Source organism: Acanthochromis polyacanthus, chromosome 3 (assembly GCF_021347895.1).
Source record: "Acanthochromis polyacanthus isolate Apoly-LR-REF ecotype Palm Island chromosome 3, KAUST_Apoly_ChrSc, whole genome shotgun sequence".
Taxonomy (NCBI): domain Eukaryota; kingdom Metazoa; phylum Chordata; class Actinopteri; family Pomacentridae; genus Acanthochromis; species Acanthochromis polyacanthus.
The window spans coordinates 13777270-13803093 of NC_067115.1; the positions used below are offsets into that span (position 1 = coordinate 13777270).

At 41.2% G+C, this 25824-nt stretch overlaps 2 protein-coding genes across 5 annotated transcripts in view; one reads left to right on the forward strand and one right to left on the reverse strand.

Moving 5' to 3' along the window:
* LOC110958511 (inositol 1,4,5-trisphosphate receptor-interacting protein) overlaps positions 1–25824 on the reverse strand; it is a 74080-nt gene that overhangs the window by 26895 nt on the left and 21361 nt on the right. The gene's annotated exons all lie outside the window — the stretch shown is intronic.
* Positions 3838–25756, forward strand: ccdc88aa (coiled-coil domain containing 88Aa). 4 transcript variants are annotated; one of them, XM_051946373.1, is made up of 28 exons: positions 3838–4393; positions 4476–4567; positions 5992–6097; positions 8726–8795; positions 9325–9383; positions 9488–9571; positions 9698–9838; positions 10083–10264; positions 11514–11595; positions 12500–12658; positions 12874–13020; positions 13213–13357; positions 14001–14663; positions 14757–14962; positions 15061–15255; positions 16441–16571; positions 16681–16822; positions 16903–17076; positions 18102–18263; positions 18403–18680; positions 18867–19010; positions 19233–19419; positions 20388–20533; positions 20782–20874; positions 21721–21932; positions 22666–22746; positions 23735–23800; positions 24082–25756. In XM_051946373.1, exons 1-28 carry the CDS (start codon positions 4331–4333, stop codon positions 25164–25166), a joined length of 5295 nt encoding a protein of 1764 aa, XP_051802333.1. In that variant the 5' UTR covers positions 3838–4330; the 3' UTR covers positions 25167–25756. The 4 variants fall into 4 exon arrangements, with proteins under 4 accessions (XP_051802333.1, XP_051802334.1, XP_022061396.2 ...); XM_051946374.1 differs by having other exon boundaries at positions 16684–16822; XM_022205704.2 differs by having other exon boundaries at positions 3839–4393; positions 14016–14663.

The window sequence follows — 25824 nt, forward strand, 5'->3', positions numbered from 1 at the left end:
ATATATGGCTAAAGGGGACAGTGTGTTGAGCACTAAAATGTTTCGTGAAAAATGGATCAGTTTTGTCCAAAGCACGATAAGGCAGACCACAGCACCCTGTTAGAAGATTAGCACATCGAGCTGAGTTCACTGAGACCCAGAAATTGCTAAATAACCATCACAAGACTAATCAGTAAAAACAAGGTGATTTATTTACTATTTACTGATAAATCCACTGCTGAGATTTATGACAGTAGCAGAAGGATGCTTGTAAGGAGGCCTAGGATTGATGACTATCCTGCACTTTCCTGTGCAGTCACCTGACCTTAAACCTACATATGGGACACTTCAGGACATTCCTGGCAACACAAAAAGCTCTTTGAAAAATTGTCAGATCATGCTGGTATGATGCACGTTATCAGGTTCTGCACAAACCTGCGGAGTCGTTACAGCTCATATGCATGCTGTCTGTCGGGATTTATTTCTTTATTCAAAATGCTGAACCAACATTATAATTTATGATGAAAAATGTTCTATTAATTTAACCCACTTGCAAAACAGAAGCATTATCACTGGTGGATCCAGACTTTTGGAACCAATGTGAACAAGCATATTTAATGAGGTCAGTGTGTGCTATGTAATTGTCTTAAATTGCATCCGCCACATCATTACAAAACTAATGTGTCCACGAGATGACCTGTAATTGTCTTACACTACAAATAGATGAAAACATGAATTCCTTCTGATATGAAGTTTGTGCAATCTGTGCAACTAAAAGTTACAGCCATTAAAACTTTTAGGGCTGCATGGATCATTTTTGGCCACTCAGGGGCAGACAAACCCTGCAGCAAGCTCACAACAAAAACCAGACCAACACACTGTGGATCACACAGACGGACAGAGGTCCAGCAGTCTAATAAAAATAAAAGGACAAGTTCATTATTTTGTCTTTAAACAGCAGTTAGGTGACCATATGAACAGGTCTTGTTTGCTGTGGTCAATCCTTCTCTTCATTCCTCCAGTTTAAACATCCCTTTCTAAAATGATTCCAATGGAAGTGATCAGGGACAGAATCCATGGCCTTTAGTTTGAGCAAAATGTGTTTATCTGGAGCTAATAACCAGGCATTAACAGCCAAATAAAGTGGATATCTTCCAATACAACTCTTCAGAAAAAATGTCTTTTTTGTGCTTCATCTACCAGCATTTCTTAGCTGTGAATTTTATGCTAAAAAGACTTTGACATGAATCTACAGGAAGAGAGATTTACAACTCCTCATGAAGACACAGGGTTTGTTCTGAGGAATAAAGCAGAATGTAAAAAGTGTCAGAAAAAAGGCAAGTGGACTTCTCTTTTTGGTTCCTTAAGATGTTGTTGAGGCTTCTTCATTTGTAAATGTTAATGAAAATGAGTTGACACAGTTATAGATTGTAATTTATCTGAAGAGCATTATGTTTATAGTATACTGTAAAGACATGCTTTATTAAAAGTTTTTATTGATGTTTTTACCCAGGGGCAATTCTAGGATCAGAGGCTTAGGGGTGATGAGCACCCAGAGGTGCCCGGCCAGGCAAGATCAATTTCACTGTTATGTACATTTTAACACAATTTCATTCCCACATTTGTGAAAGAAAAGCATAACACTTTTTGAAAAAGTCTGTGACTAAACCATCCAATCTGATAAAGATTATTTAAATGCTGAGTCACAGCAAAGGAGGAATGCACTGGAATCTATAAAGAAACATATCGTAACCCTAATTTCTGAGAAAAGACGAGTCATTTAGATACAGCAGCTCCTCAACATACACACAAACAACACGTATGTTTATGGAGTAAACCAGCCCCTCATACTGAGCACCAAAAAAAACCAAAAATGGACCTTGGACTTATTTTTTGACTTTCATTTGAAATGCGATGCACAGCATCTCTTTCCCTGGTCTGCTCTCTCTCATCTCCCAGAGTCTCTCCCTGTTCTTCTGATTGTATAGCTTTGAAATTAAACAAATAGTAAAGCATATTGATAATGAGGAAAATGTAATGAAGTCCACTGATATCTGTTAAGTGTGCTTCTGGAAAGCATTTAATGTGGGGAGAACACATAACCTCCATGACATATATGTAAAATTATATTGTGAATGGATGTTTTTCTTTGTCATCTTAACAGTTGTTCTGCGTGCCACTATTCTCTGTTTGTTTTCTTACCTGGTTCTTCCTGACCTTGCACTCTCTCCTCTCCTTCCCCTTTTCCGTTTCTCCCTCTTTGGACTGACAATTATACACAAATAGATTGTACTCAACTCGATGAAAAATTACATAAATATGAAAAAATACCAATAAGAATATGAATAAATAATGTCCTCTCTCTTTGTATTGTCAACCTAAAGGAAAATAACCAAACAATGCATGTCATATCTAATATGAGATATAAACCTTGATACATTGATCCACCTTACAACATTACTCTTGATAAACCATTTGATCTTACACTCTTACCTGAACCTGACTCTTTCTTTTTTTTTTGAAAAATCAGACTGGAGACTTGTCCAGGGTGTCCCCTGCCTTCGCCCGAGTCAGCTGGGATAGGCTCCAGCACCCCCCCGTGACCCTACTGAGGATAAAGCGTTGTATAGAGAATGGATGGATGGATGAATCTTACGTCCATGATGAGGCTGTCTGTCTGTACACACACACAAACACACACAATAGGAGTTATAATGTTAATGGGCATCCAGTCAGTTAGCTAGTCAGTAGCACCTTGGCTTTAATATTAACACATACACTGACACAACAGCTAGCTTCTCTCAGTCCAGTTCAAACAGACACTGACCACCTGTAACGTTTGCTAGCTAGAAAAACCGTCAGCTAACTCCTACCTAACAACATAAACAGTGACCTATGATTAAATGCAGCAAAAAGAAGGACTTGTAATGATAATAATGTGTTGGTATTGAGTACTAGAAGTTAAGAATTGTGCCACATACCTTCGTTCAAACCAGGTACTTACACCACTACTACACATGAGCTTCTCTGGGAGGTAGCGCTTAGGTCTGTGCAGGTAGAGGCTCAGAGCCCGAGTTGGGAAAGTTTTCTGGTTTGTTTAAAAAAAAAAAGGACATGCAATACAATTTTGAAAAAAAATAATAATAATTTGGGGGCTGCTGGGATTCAATTTAGGGGTGCTTGAGCACCCCCAAAAATGGGCTAGAAACGCCTATGTTTTTACCGTATTTGTAAAATCTGTGACAGACTTGGTTCCACTTTTGAACACAAGGTGGTGCTGTTCCATATTACAAGCATGATGACGAGCCACTTTTTGGTAACCAAAGTTTGGCACAGTTCGGGAGACTTTGTATTCAGAGAAGAACCTTATCACATTTATGGGTATCTGTCTGGATAAAAAAAAAAAGTACATGATTTAATACTCAAATGAATATTTTTACTTCCTAAATCACATCTTTCTGTTTAAAATCATTAGACTACTGTATAATGTTGTGGGAATTTAACTTTGTTCACATATTTCATGCCAATAAAGCAAAGAATATTAGTGAGATTTAAAAAAAAAAAAAAAAAAAAACACGTTCAGAATTTTACTAAATGTTGTCATTGCCATTTAAGTTTATATTAGTTTGTTCGGACTTTTCTTGAAGAGAAAGAACTCATCTCCTGCTAAGTGACTAACGTGTGCGTGCGTGTGTGTGCGTGTGTGTACGTGTGTGTGTGCTAACTGATGCTTTTGTTGTGTGAAAAAGAGGCTGCTGCTGATGGGGAGGGGAGGGGTCGTCGTCGCCATGGTAACAGATTAAAGGCAGAGATATGTCAGATCGCTCTATTAGCACTTCTGCTGCAGTATACGAACCCAACAGCAGGAATCACTTCATCTAAATACGTCTAGATCAAGTTTTATCTGGAAATTTGTTTACATATTAGGCTGAAGGGCCACCTTAAAAAAAATATTTACTCGTTAGAAAATAACTAACTCTGTGTGACGAGCAGGGAGGAGGAGGAGGAAGAAGAGGAGGATGAGGAGGAGGAGGAGGAAGGGTTGGGGCGACTGACGGCAAATGCCTTTGCAGCAGAGGACCAAGGAGGATGAGTGAGTGTGCGCTGCTGCGGGACAACATTCGGATACGTTTGATATTGGTGGAAAAACTGCCACATCTCTTGAGTTTCTGAGCGAAAACGCCGACAATTCTCACCACATTGTCAGGACTCTGATTTAGGATGGACGTGTGCTGCACTTCTGCACGCCTGGATCACTTCTGAGCAGGAAATGCATGTCCTCGGATGCTGTCAGTCTTGTCTTGATTGAAACAGCCTGGATGTTCTGTTGAAGTGTATTAGCTTGGTAACGATGGAGAGTGGAGTTTTTCTGCCCTGTCTGGATCAGTTCATGCTGAGCCCACTTGTCACTTGGGTAAGTAATGCCGCAGGAGCAGATTTGCTCCCCTAGAAACTGTGAAATCAGCCTCAAATCCTGTGTGCTCTGTGCTGCTTAGGTGAAGACATTTGTGCCAAATGATGGAGGCGTGCACTTGGATTTTTCTGAACTGCTGGATGGAGTCTTCTTGAATGGCATAATGACTCAAATGTAAGTCACTTGTTTTTTGAAGCCATTTGTCATATTTCCAGTCCAGATTGCAAACAGTGTCCAGATGGATATTTGGATTAGTAGACTGTGTTTTGAAGCTGTGCTAGACTCAGTATGGCACCTGGTCATGCCTGCATGAAATATTCAGTATTGTCCATCAAAATCATCCATCTGAGTTTGACAAGTAGTTGACTTCTTGTGTCATGCCATCTGCAGCAGAAACACTCTGAATCATCTGCTTGCATTCTTATCCAGACACCAACAGTACCGGCTTTGTCGCTGTGCAGCAATAAAGAGGATCTTTGTAGTCTGCAGCAGACTTTAAATGTAACTTCCTCATTACCTACAGGTTAGTTTCTCAAAAAATGCTAGAATTAACATAAAACCTACAAATAGATGACCTGAAGGGCAACAAATGGACCAGATCTGCCGAAACATGAAGGACATCATAGATACCGTCAAGATGCTACTTAAGAGATTATGATTTGGTTGCCTTATGTTCTGTGGGGAATTACCCTCTTTCTTATCAAACACTAACTAGTGGTGGATGTGCATTTAGGCTTCATGTTAATGAAATGACACTTTAAACATCAACCGTCCTAATTGAACCTGAAGAAACTGCAAAGTGAGGAAGGAATGGGGGGGAAAAGTGATGAGCAGTGCACTTGTGGATAATGCTGTCTGGCCACCCCGAGTCCACAGTGTCCATTCATCCCACTTATCCCCCAGGGTCACAATAACCAGCTCTAAGTGCAAAACAATCCTGCACCGACGGGAGGGGACGAGGCGGGATAATCTCCTGGATTGGGAGACCCTCTGGGATTATGGCCTGGTGTTTAGTGCCACTGGGACACAGATGGGAGGGGGAATAGTGCAGAAATAGGACAAACAGAGCAGAGAGAGAGGCAGGCAGACTAAAATAGTGATGCACATGCTAACAGAACTCTCCCATTTAGCATGTCTCCCTATTTTGTGCAGGTATGGATTAAATAAACACTGAAATGAAATAGAAATACACACTAAAAAGGTCTATTGCTTTCTCAGTCAGTTTGCCAGCAACATCAGATGTCCTGTCTTGAAGGTGAAGTCTGGAATACACTAAGGCGTGATATGAGTGATAACACTACAGTAGGCTCTAGCCAACAGTCGAGGAATCCAGCTAAAGCATTTCTTTGGGGTGGAAAGTCTAATGCCACCCCATTTGGCTCCAAAACACTCCAGTTCTGTGCCTGAAAGGACTGACGTCACTCAGGCTAAAGTTAGGAATGAATAGCGACCTCATGCATGTTTTCATGACGTTCCCTGAGCCAAGACTTCTACCAGCTTGCGGCTTCCTCTCACCCCATCCCACTGACAGCCATTTGTTTGAATGAGAATAACAGAAACATCAAGTAAAATGAATTCATCTTGTTTCTCGTTTTCAGAAATCCCTCAGAGGCACCTCAGGGTGCAAACAAAGTGAGCAGGGATCCCAGTCAGAGGGTCCAGAATCTGAACTGTCTTGTCCAGCAAATCAAGACCTATTATTTGGTAAGTTTTGAATGTTTCCTTTCCTTGTTTATTCAGCCATATTATAAGTTATATAATGCATGCTACAGGCTGCTAAGCTTTCAGTCTCTCTCTACATTGGATTTAGGTATGTTTTGGATTCTAGTTCAACTTTGCATCTTGCACGCACACACCAAGTCTCTTAGTAGCACTTGTGGCACCGAAGATCAACTAGTTGTTGTTAGGAAACATGGCCTAAATATCAGCACAGTCAACATCTGTGCAATCAGCACAGCAGCAATTTTAAAGCGCAGCGGAGAGCCAGACAGACACAGCTTAGTTTGGAGTGACGCATAAAGTCACGAGATTCACTGGCAGACACCAGTGATGTGGGAATCTTGGATTTTCTTTCTGTGGCTGATTAATTAAGGACAATTTAATCTAAGCTTTCAGACCTCTTAGGGAAAGTAATTTCACAAAATACAGGACAATGAAGTTCAGACAAGAAGCAGTGGGTTCTTATTATTTTGTTTACACATATCAAGTGACACCATAAGAACAGCGCATCCAGTCAGTTCCTACATTATGTTTTTAAGATGACTGTCTGCTTTCATTTTGGTGACATTTTACTGTAATCTTACCGAAAATGACTCTGAATAACATGATAGGAAGTAAATCAGATATAGTTGTTTGTTTTAGGCCTATCTTTAAGACAAACTGCATTTTTAAGATTTTTGCCATATTGTAATGGATCTTAATGAAGTACCATACAGCTAGGGCAGCTTGGAATGCTCCAGTCTTTTTTGGTTATTTTTATTCTCTAAGCTCATTTTTATTCTCTAACCAGCTCTAAGCTGGTTAGAGTTGAAGAACTTGACTGCAGCACTGACTGAAAAAACAAGTGGAACTTTGAGCTAAAACTTAATGTCATGAGCGGTGGCAAGGTTAACAATCTGATGTTTAATGTTATTGACCAAATGTAGTGCTGAAGCTGCATCTCGCGTGGTATTTTTTGTTGTACGCTAACTACGTGATCAACTGTCCTTGGTGTGTGAAAGAGTGAGTGAGAAAGAATGTTGAAGAAGATATGCACTATATAAAGTATGTAAGGTACTCTAAGTGCAGACCATTTTATCCTGGCTACTGCTAGATTGGAGATAGATCTGCTATCTGCAAAATGTAGTGAGGCTAAAAGGATGGAACCTAACTATTTCTGAGGGTATTTGATCAGAAACAAAAAGTTCCAATCACTTCCAAATTTTGACTGAGTGCAGGAGCTTGATTTTTTTTTTTAATCATAAAGATCATCAAGATTCCTCCTCTGAGGACCAGCAGTTTTTTTGGCAACAATTGTTTGAGATGTTTCGCCCAAATTTGTATCTGTAAATTTTGTGGTAGACTCCGGATTCAATAATACAGAAGGATCTTCACTGTATTACTGCACCAGTTAGTTATTCTTCGTATTTAATAACACTGTAGGGTCTCATGGGCTCTCTTTCTTATATATTATAGTCAAGTAAAGTTTTTATATACATTTAGTAGGGTAAAATCACACCATAAAGAACACCATAGGGCCTTAACCACTGTAATTTACCCTGTTAGCTTAATTTGCCATACAAACATAATGTATTTTTACTTGAAAGCACTTTGGCTCTTGTTTTAAATGGGCTATGAACAAAATATTAAAAAGTGGTGATTTGACTTGATCACAAAAGTCAGTAGGCAGCTTCTTTATCTTCAGGTGACTTTCAAAAATACATGAAAAATGTCAACATTTTAATAATTTTTTTCCAGCTTTATAATGCCGTCGATCCCTATTTCAGTCAAAAACTTGGCCTCATCATCTGTCATGTGCTTCATTATTCCAGTTCTGATAGTAATCTTGCATAATTTTCTGTAATTGTCCAACAACTTTTCTCAAATAAGAAATTAACCAGACTAAGACCACCTCCTACCGAGTTCGATAGTTTCAATCACAGTCTCGGGAAGGTTTCACAACTCTAATTTCAGATAAAACTGAAAACTCCAAAGTGTAAAATAGCCTTCAAAATGCACTAGACCAGCTATAAAATGCAACAAAAAGCTTGAGTAGTCATTTTGTCGCTCAGTTCTACTCTCCATACTTGTACATAAGATTTAAAGAAGTTTTTGGACAGTCAGATGAACTTTCCTTTCAAATGTCACAGTGGTAATCACGAGAAACTTTGAGTGCATCTGCAAGCTGGACTGAATCAAAGGATAAAGCGTCGTAGTCAGCTGTAGCTTTTCTTGCACATGTGAGTTAGTCACAGTTAATTGATTTTTGCTCATTGTTCCTCATGTCGAGCCATCAACAATCCCTCATCCACAGCGCCCAAACACCAGCACTTACACATGCTGTATGAAAGCCACTCATAGCCTGAAACAAGGCGGCACCACAGTCTTTGAGGATTTCACCACAACACCGGGGAAACTGGCTCTGTCATCTACCCATTCAGACCACTCACCCATTAGTTGGCTGTGTTTCTATACATGTGTTTAAGCAGCTGCTATGTGCTGTACATACATACGTCCCCGTCCATTCAAGCACTTTGGCTCTGTTGCAAGAAGTGTTTTATTCTATCCTCATCTTGTTTTTCTCTCTCTGCCCATCTCCCCTGTCCCTTCCTGTTTCTCTTTTCTTTTTTGCAGGATAATCTGAGACAAATAATCATGATTCCTTTGCCAAATGTGTTCCTGCTTGGCAAGACTCCTTACTGTGGTATGCTCTTTTAAAACTACTTGATGACTATTCCTCATCTCTTCCCTCTATGGGAGCTGCTAAGTTTCTATTTGGCAGAAATTCTGATTAGGCTGTTTGCTGATTCTCAATATGTGCTGCTTGTTTTCTCATAGAGACATAATGTAATGCAGACATACCGTCATGTGCTTGTTTAAAAATAAAATGTTGGATGAAGACAGTATTTGATCTTTTCAATTGCATTTGCACACTGATTATTGTTACTTAATAGTTAACAATGACAGTCTGTCTCCTTGAAAAAGGCTCTTTAAACTGTAATAGTTTCAGTCATCTCTGAAAGACAGTTTTAGCACTTACCAATACAGTTTTAATTCAATTGCACACTATCAGTCTGATAACCACACTGGCTTGTGATGGCAAGGCTTTGGCAAGTAGTGACCCAAATTCACTAGCCAGCACTCTATTTAGTTTAAATCCACGCCAGCAGTCCTCCATACTTCGCTCCAGTAGATTTAATGTAAAGTCATTCAGTTTTGTTTCTTCCACACAGAACAAAGTCTGGATGAAATGAAGAAACTTTTGCTGTTACTCTTGGGATGTGCAGTCCAGGTAAATACTGACTGACTGTTAAAGATCATTACATGAACACATGCTTCACATGCATCTGATGGTTGTTGGGTGTCACATTTGTGTACATTTTTGACTATTTAAAGTGTGAGAAGAAAGAGGAGTACATCGAGAGGATCCAGACGCTTGACTTTGAGACAAAAGCTGCAATAGCTGCACATATCCAGGAGGTATCTGACTTTTTATAACATGTGCTTTGAATTGTATTGTAAACCAGCTAATGTATAGCTGTGTTTGTGTTTATGCTGCATCAGTATTTTCCTACTACTCTGACTGTCCTTTCCCGTGTTTACCAGTTGACCCACAGTCAGGAGAATGTGCTGGATCTGCACTGGTTGGAGTCCAGTGAGGTTCACCTAGATGAAATGGAGACAGTTGCAAGGAACATGGCAACTCACCTCCAACGCCTGCTGGAACAGAGGGACACTCATCTGGAGGTACCTAAATCTCATGTATACATACAGTTATTAAATGCATTTTGTCTGTGAATATAGCAATCAGAATCCAAACAGATTTTGTACACAAAGTTGCATTTTGTGTAGAAGATATACTGATAAAAAGCATGAAATTTCTCTGTTTACACTGATGGCACAGCTATTAAGAAGAAACTTAGCATGTCTTATTTGTTCTCTCCAACTATAATCTCTAACCTGCTGCATTCTCTTCCCTTCCTTTCTGTAGACTATAGCAGAGTTAATGCAGGAAAAGGAAGGTGTAGTTAGTTTGCTCAGCAGCCCCTCCAGCCCACAGTCCGCCAGTTTATCTCCCACCATGCAGCAGCAGCAGCAGGTAGGGAATCAGCAGCACCTGGCCGTGGAGTTAGCGGACTCCAAGGCAAAGATCAGACGACTGAGACAAGAAGTGTAAGTACTGTACCCGGTCGACGGGACTGTAAAGGAATCATTTTGTTTGTTTATTGACAAAAAGGACTTTAAAAGTGAAGATATGTCTTACACAAACAAGAGAACGGAAGCATTTCGCTTTATGAAGCATTAATTTGCAATACAGACCATCTTTTACCACTAGTCACTGAAAAATACAGTTTTATAAAATCACTGCTTAACACTTGCACACACTTTATTTGTTGTGATTTAGGTTTTAGAACTTTGCCAGTCTTTCAAATGACTGTATAGTAAATCAATATAGAATATAAAGGAGCACCAACATCTGTGTCAATCAAGTCACCAGCGCTTGTTGAAATATGCCCTTTATGTTGGTATCATTTGGCGTTATCTAAAGTAAAAATCCCAGAAATTATCATTAAAAACTTTGTCAAAACTATAATACATTGTCATTTACAGAAAGGTTTATAGAGCAAAGCAACAGACTCGAGATGTGAGCAGCTTTACTCTCACAGTAAAACATTGTTGGATTAGATACTGTGAAGTTTCTCTACAGGGTGGCGATTGGTAAAGATTTGGCCTTTCCTGTCTGGAGCTACCAATAGAGAATGAATGAGAGGCAGAGACATACTACAGGATAAGCGATGCCCTGCGGAGTTTGGCCCACATTAATGCCTGCTTGGCAGGTTCCATGGCTGTGCACTATCACTGACCCACATTCGTCCTGTATTTCTGCAGACAACGCACACACACACACACACACACACACACACACACACACACACACACACACACACACACACACACACACACACACACACACACACACACGCTAAACCTGATCTGATCAAGTTCTGTCTTTACTGTCCACCCATCTTCTCCGCTGTATTGTCCTCTTTTGTTAAGTTGCTCAAATTCACATGCTGTTGCCTCTGAGCAGACATAATATCACATAAAAGGATTAGGTCTGACTTGATATTGCACTTTTGAATTGAACTGGCCTTTGACTGTTCTTTTGTACACATAATCCATCTTGAATATGCAATATCTCTCTAAAGACACACATCTTTTTTCTCATAAACACGTGAAAAAAAAAATTAAGTGCTGTTTAATGAGCTTTACATGAGAACCCTAAAGTCACAATTATTTATGTGTATGTTTGTTCTTCACAAGTCTTTTGCAGCAACAGTCCTAAGGGACTATTTATCAATTTGACATATATTACTGCATACTAACCTGATCGTCTCTCTTTATGCACTTCTGACCCCAGCGAGGAGAAAAGCGAGCAGATGCTGGACTGCAGACACGAGCTGGAGAACATGGAGGCCGAACTGAAGAGGATCCAGCAGGAGGTCTGAATTCAGAAAACACAAGGAATAAATCGCAGCTCCTTGTGATGGTGACACAGAGTAAACTCCTGACCTCTCTGCAGCTTATGCAGATTAATGAACATCATACTTTGCTGCAGGGAGGCGCTTAATAACGGCACGTTTAAACCTTTACACACGGACTGTTTAAGCTTTGTGGCTCAGATGGCCGTGCTAGTTTGCATGCATCATACATCTCCAACAACCAAATGTTTCTCACATGGCAGCAATGGAAAAATTATCGTCCCAACTTTTTATTATCACCTAAAATTTGATTGTGTATCATTGTTTACCACGATAAACATGTGACAACAGAAGTCACAGCATCCAAAACAGAGCAACATTTGGGTTTATTTCTGTATTATTTTAGTTTTTTGGCTACTAGACAAAAGCAAGCCAGTATTCTTTCTCCTTTTAGCTCCATGTTTGGTCTCTAGCAGCTACTGAGAACAACATCTTTAGTAACTTAATGCCTCAACAGCTTGTTACTAACTTAGTCTGTTAGCCATTTGGTGCTAGCCCCATTAAAGATTTTTTTTTGCTGTAAAATGCTTTGCTACACCTTAAAAGAAGATGAGTGCTGTGAGACTGAACCAAAACAGCTTCCAAAACCAAACCAATGACCTTAAATACCACAGAAGAGCTGAGGGGAACAGTAGAGTCTCTGTGGGTTTATCACTATATGCAAATCTTTTTTGCATACATGTAGTAATTCGATCAATTGCTAATATACAAACACTGGTTAGTGCAGCTTAAATATACTAAATTGACATGCTGAAATTAAGAGAGACACTTGATGAGCCCTATCTTAACCACCATAAAGACTGCAGAGCTGCATTTGCTTTCAGGGTTTTGCTCTAATCTGCTATCTTGTCTGAAACATCACCAGAACTCCCAGTTGCTTGTGGATGCACGTGCAGCTCGTACCTACCGGGACGAACTGGACGCCCTGCGAGAAAGAGCCATCAAGGCGGACAAGCTGGAGAGTGAAGTGGGACGCTACAGGGAGCAACTGCACAAGATGGAGTTCTACAAGGCCAAAGTGGAGGTTGATGAAAGAAAATGTTTTGCCAATTTTTTGAGACCTAAAATTTGACAACAAATGTTTGGAGAGGATGAAACTAATTGCCTGCAATATTGTAGAATGTTTAAATGACAAAAGAGACAAAAGAGTGACAAGATTGTAAAAGGACAGAACATGTAAGGTCACTGCTGAGATATTTTCATTAAATATCTAAAGCCAAAGATGTTTTTATGTCTCAGGAGCTGAAGGAGGATAACAGGGTGCTCCAGGAGACCAAAGAGGTATTGGAGGATCAGTTGGAAGGCTGGAGGGCACGTTCAGATAAAATACACCAGCTGGAGAAGCACAGTCTGCTGCTGAAGGCCCGGGTCCACGACATGGAGCAGGTCAGTCATCTCACAAAAGGAGGACGCTTCTGTGTTTGTTTTGTGTTGATAGTACTATAATTTTAAAAGCACTTTTAATTCTGCATTAGATCCCTCAGTCCTCTTTTAGATTTAATGATCATCTAGTCCACTCAGTGCATGGATGGACTCTGTTCTCATAAGTCTGCTGATATCTGTGTTTTTTTCTGTCAGGAGAAGGAGGCAGATCGGAGGCGCATCGAGGAGCTGCAGGAGGAGAACCTGGCTTTGTGTTTGGCTCAGAGGAGAAGCATGGAGGAGTCTCAACACCTGGGCTGGGAGTTAGAGCAGCTCTCCAAGACCACAGAGAACTGCCAGGGTGAGAGCTGGTGTTCAGATGAAGTATAACAAGTCTGTTTCAAAGGAGGCCACAGTGAGGGTAGATGAGGAGGCAGGTTTGTAAATCATGTAGATAGGTACATGCATGGTTGCTTCCATCTATTAGATTTTTAATCTTCCTGAAAGACAAGTCAGAAATGTGCCTTTTAAAATTCTTGTATGCAGTTTGGACATAGTGATATTGTGTCGTATGACATAACTTAAATCATACTCTTTAAACCCTCCCCCACACATAGCTGGTCAAAATGTACTGATTTTAATCTAATAATTTATTCAGGATTGTCAGAAAATTAAGAATTATCTATATTAAGTCGTAAGTAATGGTAAATGTTTACATGCACTCAAAGCAACTGTGGTAGAATCCAATTTCTCCAAGAAATAATAGACCTATTAGTGTCTGTACAGAAAAGCATAATTTGCAGTTTTGGCTCTCAGGTTTTATCCTCAACAAAAGGAGAGACTATTTCTGGGGAGCTGCTACTGATATATTGCCAATTCTTTTAGACTAACAAATCTGAATTAGATTCACAGTAGGTGTAAAGAGTTTAACATCTTAACATTTCCCCTAACCTGAGCTACATCTGTTTACTGCTTGTCTTTTACTCCAAAAAAAAAACTGTCAGTATGTTTGTCTAAAGGCCAACAGACTCTGAGTGAAGAGGTCAGTGAGAGGACACGTAGTCGGATGCTGAAGCTGGAGAAGGAGAACCAAAGTCTCCTGAGAACCATTGAGGAGCTCAGAGCCGCTACTATTAATAACAGCACTCAAGCCAAACATAATCAGCAGGTGATGTGTAGCACAAAGAACTGTACCTCATCAATAGATGAATCCTCGGTGTTGCAAACCTCCTGCTCAAATGCAGGGAACCACACTCACCCGCTCAGTACAGTGACACAACAGTTGCTGAATGGAGATTCAAACTGCCACCAGCAGCTTCATACAGAAGAGCTGGAGGGAGTCCAGAGCGAGATCTTCCTCACAGATACTCCAGACCTTCATATTCAGGAGAAAGGACAGCTCGAGGAAGGAGGCAGCGGAGAGCGCTTCAAAGAAGTGATGTCTGACCTGGAAGTCTTAGAAAACAATCACAATAGGCTCCATTGTTTCGTTGGATCACGTGATCACTCCCCTGGCTCGAACAGCAGCAGTCCCTGCCATGACAGCATCTTCACAGGTCTGCCAACACGCTCCTCCTACGCCAGCAAGCACACACAGCGGCTAGAGGCCAAGTGCAGGGCTCTGGACACAGTTAATCAGCACCTACAGATTTCCCTCGACAACACTGGTGAGTTCCGCAGATCAGATAAACAGATATGTAGTCAAATTATCAAATAATTATAAACAAGTTTGTTTATTTTACCCTTTTCCACCTCCTAAGAACGAAAAGTTCAGCGTCTGGAGGCAGAGGTTCAGGAGCTGGAAGCAGAGAACCAGAGTCTGCAGGCCACCTTAGAAGAACTTCGGATCTCTGCAAGACGCCTTGAGCAACTAGAAACAGAGAAGCAGAACCTGGAGCATGAAACTTCGGCTCTGGAGAGAGACAAGAGGCAGCTGGAAAAAGAGAATCGACGACTCCGGCAGCAGGTAGGTAGCCTTGTTTTCTGGCTAAAAGGTTTCAGTTGCTTAGCTAATGTTTGGAAGACTGAATACAACGACTTCTGTTCTGCTTTCCTCTGTTTCAGGCTGAGATCCAGGAATCCAACTTAGACAGCAGTAATGTCTGCATGGCTAGCTTGGAACGGGAGATGCGCTTTCTAGTGAAGGAGGTGGAGGGGTTAAGAGAAACTGCTGAGAGGGTCAAAGGCCTGGAGAGAGACAACAGAGAACTGACCAAGCAAGCTGCTATCGACCAGAGGACCCTGGCAACCCTCAGAGAGGTGAACTGAATACAAAATCTGCCCTTAGCCTGGCATTTAACAGATAATACGTTGCTTTTATAGATACCTTTTTACAGCAGTAGTGATCATGCATTGCATTGACTGCATTCAGTATGTGTACACATGCCAAACGTCCCCATGTGTACTGTGATTCCAAACAAATAACTGCACACAAGCTGATGAAGAAAAAAAGAACTCAGAACAAATATAATCTGATAAGGGGTTTTGGGTTTTTCTTTTTGCATCAACGCAAATAAATTTGCCAGATGATTATCTTTCAGAACACTGTCACCAAGTGCTTGTTCAAATGAATTTTTGGATGTACAGGATTTTTCTGTATAATTTTACGATTTCTATACTTTATTTTTCAATTACTCAAGTAATAGTATATACTATTATAGGTTCTTCACCCTAATATTTAAGTTATTCATGTATAATTGTATAATAAACAATATTGTAGAGTCCTAATCTCATTTTTTTAACTTGTTAACTTGTTAAATTTGCAATCTTATTCCTTGTTCAGACAGCATTTATTGTTTTAAATGTGCCATATAAACAATAGTGACTCAACTTGGCCTGAGAGTGTCCCTAGAACAATGGCTTGCTGATTCTATGGTAAATCTTAGCTTAGGTTGGCCTGTAGATTAAATTACATGGAGAGTTAGCATTTGAGCCTGTGCTTTTGGAATTGTGTGTAAAACTTAAAGACACAGTCAGAATTTAGTCACAGTTTCCTCACTGCCATTTTGTGAAGGCTGCACCTTGACAAAACTGCATTTATCCAGCTAACAAACAATGTCACTAAGCAGCTCTGTGAGACTGTTTGTATGCACAGTGATGCTTTGAGATAAATGCAGACATCAGCACACTAACATGTACACAATGGAAATACTGGTGCTAAGCATGTGTAACGCTTACCACATTCATCTTCTTATTTAAGTGTGTTCATGTGCTGATTAGCACTAAGCACAACATATGGCTGAGGCTGATGGGAAAATCATTAGTTTTGCAGGTATTTAAAGTTACTGGATCAGCAAAGTAATTATATTTCACCCTGTGAGGAATACAGATGTATCCGTTAAATTATTTCAAGGTGTTTCAGCTGGGACAAAGACGATCAGTCAACTAGAATTATCATCACTGGAGCGATGTTGGTAGTATGCTTAAAAACTTACTCTACCTCAGGAGCTGGTGAGTGAGAAGCTGAAGACCCAGCAGAGAGACAATGAACTGGAGAGGTTGGCCCATGAGCTGGAGATGAAGTTCCTGAACCAGGAGGGTCCACAGCAGGCTGAACAAGAGACACCAGACAACAGGTGCATACAAACAACTTGGAGCTACGTCTTTTCATCCTGTAACCACTGAAGAGAACATAACAACACATGGCAAGTTTGTGTCTTCAAATTCCTTCTTTTCAATATCCAGCAGGTTCAAAATGCTGGAGTCAGAGTTGGAGTCGTCTCTTAAAAGGTCTCTGCAGATTAAAGACGACAAGATGGCTGCTCTGGAGGCTCGTCTGCAGGAATCCTCCTCCCTGAACCAGCAGCTGCGCCAGGAGCTGAAGACTGTAAGTCACGTCATAAAATTCAGTTTCAAAAACTGCTAGTTTGTCCAGATCCCAGCGTTTGACCTCTTTCCTCCACACAGGTGAAGCTGAGCTATGAGGCCTTGCAGCAGAGGCAGGAGGAGGAGTGGATGACATCCAGCTCCACCCCTCCAAGAGAGAGCGGCAAGACTGTGAGAGAGTGGCTGCGTGAAAGTCAGGAGGCTACCAAGGAGCTGCTGAAGCTCAAAGACCGGCTCATTGAGGTTGAGAGAAATGTAAGTAGGCTTATTCAAGGTGAACTCACCTGGAAAGAGGACTAGAACAACTGGCAGCAACAAGGGGAGTTGAAATTTCACACACAAAATGGACGTTTTGTACAGGAACTTTTAAAAACACATCATTTTATTTGAATGTTCTCTGACACATATGAGGTGGTACACAGTCCCTAATAGTTATAATTACGACAGGCAGCCTTTGAAAATGTTATACAGGCAATCTGTGATTTCTATTCAATCTCCCATTTTACATCAGTTCTCATGTAAAGCAACATGTGATCAAACCTGTTTGTTTCAAACTATATAAATAAAGAGAAAACACTAACGAATAGTTAAATACACTAGAAACAAAAACAGGAAGACAGCTTATATTACTGATCTGTCAGATATTCAAATTAATATGTTACTTTAACAATCTTCACAATCCTTACCTGAAGCTCTGGTGTTGTTAAATACTTAATTAATTACGTTATCTCAGGGTGAATATATGTTCGACTACAACTATATATTGTGAGCAGTTTAGTGTGTAATCTAAATGTTTTCAACCTCTCTGCCTGATAGATGTCATCATCAACCCCACATGTAGAGTAAACCTTCAAAATCAGACAAATGAAATGAAAAACTCTGTAAATCAGCTACAAAATGTCATATTGTTGAGTCAATATCTACACCAATCAGCTGTTAAATCATGATGTTATTTTTGCTCACAAGACACTATTTGCTAGTCGTCAATACAAGTTGGCAACAAGTCAGACAGAAATCTGACCATCATGCATTGTGCAGTGATCGCAAGTGATCAATCTGCCCAGTCTGGCTCATCTGGATCCAGCCTAATGTCAGGCTTCTGCTGGCCAGTAGAATAGCCACACTAGTATTCAGTTACAGCCAGAATATATTATTGGCTTCTTTACATAGCAGATTTCCTTTTGATGCTGACTTAATCTTGATAATAGAACACAATTGTTCTAAAGCTAACACTACCTACTCATCTTGTTATCTCTCCTCCCCTCTCCCCTCCTCTGCAGAATGCGACACTGGAGGCAGAGCGCCAGGCTATGCAGGCCCAACTAAAGCATCTGGAAAGTCAGTCAGTCAGCCAGCAGGCTCAGATTCTGGCCCTGCAGAGGCAGGCCGCCTCTCTGCAGGAGAACAACACAGCCCTGCAGACACACAACGCTAACCTCCAGGTGTCATTACAGTACACACCAGTCCCCATAAGACACTTTGCACAACAGCTTCTACATAATTCTGTAATAAACCTCTAGTCTTGCCAAGAACACACACAAGCTACTTATGCTACATTAACTCCTTGGCCTCTTGCACCAGGTGGAGAAGTCAACGCTGAATTCACAGAGTGCCTCCCTGGTGGCCCAGAACGCTCAGCTGCAGCAGCAGCAGTCTGGGACAGAGTGTGAGAGGGACAGCGCCATACGAGAGCGTGAAGAGCTGCGCGGCGTTCACGAGCAGCTGCTACGAGATCATGAGCGGCTGGCAGTTCTGCATGAGCGACAGGCCATGGAGTATGAGGCCCTGATGGGCAAACATGGCTGTTTGAAAAACGCCCACCGCACACTGGAACTGGAGCATCGCACACTGCAGGACAGGTGGGCGAGAGAAGAAGCAGAGAGGCTGCAGATGATGGAAACATTTTGTAAATCCACTGATTTAAGTCTGCTTTGAACTAACAGACATTTTAAGAACCATTCAAATCCCCATATCCAGGCGCTATCAACTAATGTGATGCAAAATCTGTTTTTGCTTGTTTTCGTGTGTGTTTGGGGTGTATTTAGATATAACAGCCTGTTACGGAAGCGGACGAAGCTAGAAGACCTGGAGAAAGCCCTGACAGAGGAGCAGATGAGAATGGCTCTGGAAAAAGAACAACACAGGACAACTGCAGCTGAATGTTGCCGACTCCGTGATGAAAAGGACTGGTGAGAAAGCAAAACGGGATACATGCTCTAGTAATACTTTTACATTTATTTTCAAGCCATTATATATTGCTGTTGGCTATAGTGTGTCAGTACTGCATTTATTCATTTTCATTTTTCATCCTTGTACATATTGTAATTGTTATCTTATCTTAGTACACAACCAGAACATGCGTAGATGCAGGCTTAGATGAAAGCAAAAATTCATTGTTTTCCTTTCTAAAGGCTCAACCAGACATACCGTCAGCTTCTTAATGATAATGAGGTGCTGACAGCGGATCACAAGCAGCTTAAGAGTCAGCTGAATGAGGCCAAGCTGGAGCACACCTGGCTGGAAGCAGACTTTTCCAAGCTCAAAAAGGAGTTTCAGCAGCTGGACATCGCCTCCACGAAAATCACCAACCAGTGTGAGGTATGGACATGTAAATGGTTTAAATGGTCAACTATTATCTCTGAAAAAGTGAGTGCACACTATAAAAACAATCTTTAACGCTAGCCCTATGATGGCTGCTGCAGCGTTTCTTAACTCCATTTAAATGAGTTTTTAACCCTCTAAATCCCAGTTAAAGGCTTGTTGTTTTCAAACAATCCCCAAATGACACCATTTATCAGAGCCAGAAACTGTAAATATAGAAAGAATCATCAGATTTTCAACTTTCTGACAGGCTTTGAACAACTAATCTGTGACATTGCAAAAATGAACAAAATCGAAGAATTAAATTATTTAATCAAAATGTGTTTATTTTACAACTCGGTGGAAGATTTTATAAAATTAGCCATCTGCAGTAACCACATTTAGTTCAAAACAAGAAATTCTGCACTCCTGCGCACAGTTTTGAAGCTATGGCTGATTCAGATGCAACTAACAGTCAAATGGTAAAAATTCTGGGGACATCTTGGCTGAAGTGGGCGCTTGAAAAATGATCTACATGCTGATTCCATTTATTACCTCCGCCAGGAGGTTATGTAATCACCGGAGTTTGTTTGTCTGTCTGTCCATCTGTCTGTGTGTGTGTCTGTCTGTTTGTCTGTTAACAGCATAACTCCATCCTGTAAAAATTTGGTGAAAATCCGTCCATGACTTTTTGAGTTATGCTGTTAACAGACAGACAGACAGACACACACGGACACAGACAGACGGACAGACAAACAAACGGGATGGCGGAGGTATGCGCTCTCCGAGTGCTTTTCTAGTTACAAATGTGTCCACCTGCCACTTCTAGCCATGGTTGTGCTGTTTAGTCAAGAGGCAGTACTTTATAAATGAGCCCATAGTGAGTGAAAAGGTGTCAGTAGCAAAAACAAACTGCCACAAACTGCTTGGATTTCATACATTTCTACACATATACATGCGTGCCTTCTTGTCTATGTGATGCTTAGTTGCTAAGCCAGTTGAAGGGCAACCTCGAGGAGGAGAATCGTCACCTGCTCAGTCAGATTGAGACCTTGATGCTACAGAACCGGACTTTGTTGGAGCAGACTATGGAGAGCAAGGATCTGTTTCATGTTGAAGAGCGACAGTATATGTAAGCACAAGGGACTAATACTGTGACCAGAAAAAGCTAATTAAATGAATTCTACTCTGTTGATTTGGAGCATGTTGCAGTACTTTTGTAATGAACTAACATGCTCAATGTTTGATACATGTAAGCAACCCTGTTAAAATATTTACCTCCATTACGACTCCCAAAATACCAGAGTACTCAGCAGCGCCCTCAAACTTTTAATTAAAATGTATCTATTAATCATCGCTCTCTGCTTCTTTCTGCCTCAGCGACAAGCTTAATGATTTAAGGAGGCAGAAGGAGAAGCTGGAGGAAAAGATAATGGACCAGTACAAGTTTTATGAGCCCTCACCTCCTCGTAGGTAAGTTGCCTGTATCAGTAACACATCTCTATTTTATACTCATTTGTTTCCACATTTTAATTTACAGTGATGGGACACAATATCTGTTTTAAAAATTCACGTAGATTTCAGTTCTTGTTGTTTATTCAATTCAGATACATAGTGCAGTCAGTAATACAGATATACACTTCTTTATGTCTGAAGGTGTTTACTGGTTAGCAGCCCGTATTTTGAACCCATTTTCATACAAAAAAATTATTCCAAAGGCAAATCTGTGAGCAAACAGCTGTTATTTTTAAGAAATCAATCTGTTACAGAGCAACAGTTTTTGATCAGTATTTACTCTCATTTTAGCATTGGTTTAGTCTCCACCAACTTCTTTAAGTGAAATAGGCTTAAGCTGTTAACTGCACCACTTTGTTCACCTGCTTGTCACAAACTTTATCTCCCTGCAGTTTGACATTGAGCTGGTTTCTGTACGGTTGTTATTTTAGAGTTTTTCCCACAAGACCAATTGCCAGCTGTAACTGTGAGAATTTGTAAAAAAAAAAAAAAAAGTAATGTTTAGGGACATAAAACCGAAACAAGGAGCTGGAACAGGATAAAATGCTGTGTGAAACGTAGATGAGCTGCCATACTGCATATTAGTTTTGTATGGATTTGTCAACACAACACAACACAGAACAATCATTTGTTATGTGCAGGAGTCCATTGTTAATATAATATTGATGATAGCAGCTTTAAGTGCCCACTGTTTAATCTGAACATTATTATTTCACTACTTGCTCTGTGCAGACCAGCTTACTCTCCTGTGTGTCTTATATCTGTATGGTTTGTCATTTCTCTTGTGTATCTGCTCTTCCTCAGACGTGGTAACTGGATAACTCTGAAGCTAAAGAAGCTGATGAAATCCAGCAGTCGTGAGCATGGACCTGAGTGCCCGCCCACCCCCACACACTCTGGCCTTGCAGAATCCCATCTCTCCTCTCACGACAACAATTCCTTCATCAGCTCAGATGGCTCTGGAGGCTCACCCTCCACCTCAGCAGGTGATGCCATCTCACCCCAGCGTAACAGCAGTGAGTATGACCTTCTCAGATTCACCAGAGCATCATCAGAGACAAAGACAAAGTGTATAGATCATGCAGGAGAGGGTTCATCTGAGGACCAGCTGGCAGCCAGTGTACAGAGGGTCTTATCAACACATGAAGCAGCATTTGAAGGACAGTCATCTTTTCAAAATAAAAAAAGAACCCACCCACACTACTTCAGTATTTTTAAATGAAATGCAAAAACTCTTTCTAAAATAAACCCACTTCACTGCATGTGCACGTGTTTGTTTGTTCATGACCATCATACACAACTTTCACACAGTGAATGCCAGACAGAAACTCTTAAATCAGGTTTTATCAAGTGAATAAAATAGTCATTGCTTGAAATGTGCATGACTGCAAGAGAAAATTCAATATTCTCGTTAAGTTTTCATGTGTGCAGAATGCAATTCTAATAATGCAGAAGACAGTTCGGTGTGTTAAAAATTAAGCATAGGTTGTGTGTGCATCATGTCCAAAGTGTCAGTCTTCTTGATGCATGAGGTGTGTGATTACTCTCAAACAATCCTCAGTATGTCTCCCCTGTGTTTTTCTCTTGTCTTCATGTATTTATTCACTCCTCCCACCATGCTTTGGTTCCTTCTTTCCCTTGTCTTTTCCTTCCCTTCCTTCTTCCCTCCTCCCTTGCTTCCCTCTCTCTCTGTGCTTGCATCCATCTCCTCTGTTTCCCTCCCATGTGGTCGCACTTGATGTTAAAAAGCCACTCTGAAAATGTTTCCCCGTATGAGGAACAGGCTGAAGGACAGAGACAAAGTCAAGTCCCTCTTCCGTCGTTCCATGTGTAAGAAACACTGTGGTCCGGCGTGCAGTCTCATCTTGACTGTCGCCTTTTCTTCTACTCCTGCCTCAATAATTCTAGCTGTACTTCTGCTTTATGCTTTTTACATCATGTACTGCATGTATAATGCTAATGTAGCATAAATGCGATTCATTGTTATCAGCAAGGTGTAAAATTAGAGGTCATATGCTAGCGATGTGTCCATCCATGCCAACCTCATGTCACCAAACTAACCTTTTTATTATGACATTACAAAGCATTTAAGCAACTCTGTCTAGAGCTTTTAGCAGAGCAGCTGTGTCTGAGACAATCTAGGGTATTTTATTGGAACAATGGAGGTCATAGAAATGCTGCATTGCAGGAAGACACTGGTGCTGCATTAGTTTTGTCAGTAACCAGATATAGTTTCTTTCAGAGTGATTCAGGACATCATGTCATACTTCTACACTGTCTCTACATTGACCACATTACAGAAAAAACAATCCTCACAATCTCCATGACCATTCTGCCCCTCTATCCCCAATCCACATCCGACTTTTTCCATTCCTTCGACCAATAACGTAGCCTTGAGCAGCTTATCCTATCCCTCAACCCCGTTTGAGGCGAACCGACAGGCCGACAGCTCAGAACAGCTGGAAGGGTCAGAGGCTGACATGGAGGATCAAAGGAAGGACCCACTGACCTCATCTCTTACCACTTCCATCTTGTCCATCCTCCACCTTCATCATCCCACCACTCTGCCATCTGGCCATCTCAACTGCACCAACAATGCTACTGATCCAGATGTTTCTGAGCAATGGGTGACAGGTAGAGGCATCCATGAATCACATTTTCTTATCCTATCATCTGCATTTGTCACATGTTAAATCAAAGCATAGCGTAGAACAACAGCAGCACTCTCATGAGCTTTTCTCATTTAAGCGTAGAAGCAACAAGTGCTTAAAAGTGTTGCTTAAAATTGCTCAGTGATTTCTCATTTTATGCCCCACAGACAAGGATTCAAACGATAGTGCTGCACCATCTGGAGTTGAGGACAATGACGAGCTTCAGCATCACGGTACAAGCCCCTGGATTCTCATTTAGAGGATTCAGCAAACATACAGATGTATTGCCAGCTCAGGAATTAGAGTAAATCCATCAAATCGCAATCATGACCTTGTTTCATATTAATCTCTATGTTGATCATCGAGGTCGGCAACCAGCATGGGAAGATTTCACTTTGCTGCTCCCTGGTGGCCGTTAGGAATATCATACAGCTGTCAGGTGTTCTCATGATGTTTTTATTGTTATCTGTAAGGTATCACAGCTTTTTAAGAAAACCACATCATCTCTTTCCAGGGCTGAATGGGGTCCAGAGTCGAGCCCAAAGTGAGAGCAGTGGAGAGTTCAGCCTGAGCATGGAGAATGAGCCGTGGTCAAACGGTAGCAGCCCTGTCCAGCAGCCTCCATCACGCCGCTCCTCCTACCAGGCACCCAGTGAAACCTCCACCCCCCTACACAACACAAAGCAGCAGCAGCAGCAGCACAAGGGAAAAGCCTCTACCATGCCCACTACCAACCGTCAGGGTGCAGATGTCCAGAAACCGAAAGATCCTGTGCTGTCTCAGGACTTCTGGCTCACAAGGGGCACCAAAAGCATCCGAAGAGGGTCAAGAGGGAAGGTGACACGTCGCTCATCAGATTCAGGAGGCAAAATAAACCCAGAGCTCAATGGTATGAGTTTAAAACTGACCGACAGCAAAGCTGAAACTACCCGCGCTTCCGCCTGTTCACCAATCACAGTGCTGTATGTTCAGGGTAAGTCATCCTCAATGTCTGGCTGCCTCAACTGCTTCTCCACTCCTCTGGGGAAAGAGGGGCGGCTGAAAGGGGGTAGGTCACCCAAAACTCTCCCCCGTGCCAGCAGTGTCATTTCTACAGCAGAGGGCTCATCCCGACGCTCCAGTGTCAGCAGTGAATGCAAGGTGGCAATCAAGACTGACCTGACTCCGGTCCAGGTTTCAGAAGAGAGCAAAAATCAGGAGAAAACGGCCAGTCAGGATCTAAAACCAGACACTAAGAACAGTGAGCCGGAACCTATTCCGCCTGTCAAACCACCCAGAGACCCCACAGTTGTTCCCACAGACCAGCCCAAATCCCCTGTGCAGGAGTCACTGTTTGGTTCCTCCTTCACTTTTAACTCAGTCTTCTCAAACACAATCTTTAGTGATACTGTGGGTACAACGACTGGTCTGGATGTGCTTGACACCAACCAGACCTTCTTCTGTCTGAGTCCATCTCTGGTGCAAAACGGTCATCTTGAGAGCCGTGAATCTGCTGAAAACACACCACAGACACTGCTGAGTGTGGAAAATGAGCAGAGTCTAAATGCAGAACATGCAGTTGGGCTGGAAGGGAAGGACAAGCCGCACACAGTTGCATGAAAGCTGCTGTTACATCATTGTACCTTCAGTCATTAAAAGAAAGCAGGTGGCAGTTTTCATCAAGCACACATTTTAAATTACTGTAATCAAAATGTTTGCATTGTATTCCTCTGATCCCCCGAGTCCACATATATATTAAGAAGTGTGTTTAATAAACTTGTTTCTTATGTCATTTTTTCAGGACAATACAATATACCCAAACCATACATCCAGAGACTCACAGCATTATCTTTCTATCCTGGATCTCATTTTGCACAAATGATTTTTTATCATATATAGTTAGATTTCCTCTTTTTCCCATGAATAACTACATTGGCACTTGTGAGTCACGCCTGTTTACCTTTTTGTTGGACAACCCTATGTTCTGTATATTTGTAGAATATGCTGTTCATTTTTGCTGTTATGTCTTTCTGTATACACATACAGAACTTTTAACTTATTGTTCCGTTGTGTTCCATGTGTTTTAGATTTGATTTTGTTTGAGAGAGGATGTGGTGTTCATATGTGACAAAATGTGTATATCTTGTAAAAAACGGTGTCAACCTGAATGCTGTTTTCCCTTAAATAAATAACCCTCCGTGTAAAATGTAGATTTTAGCTGCTTGTTATTCTTTTATAACGCCTGTACAGAAGTCAGGCCCGCCCCGCGTTCTTATTG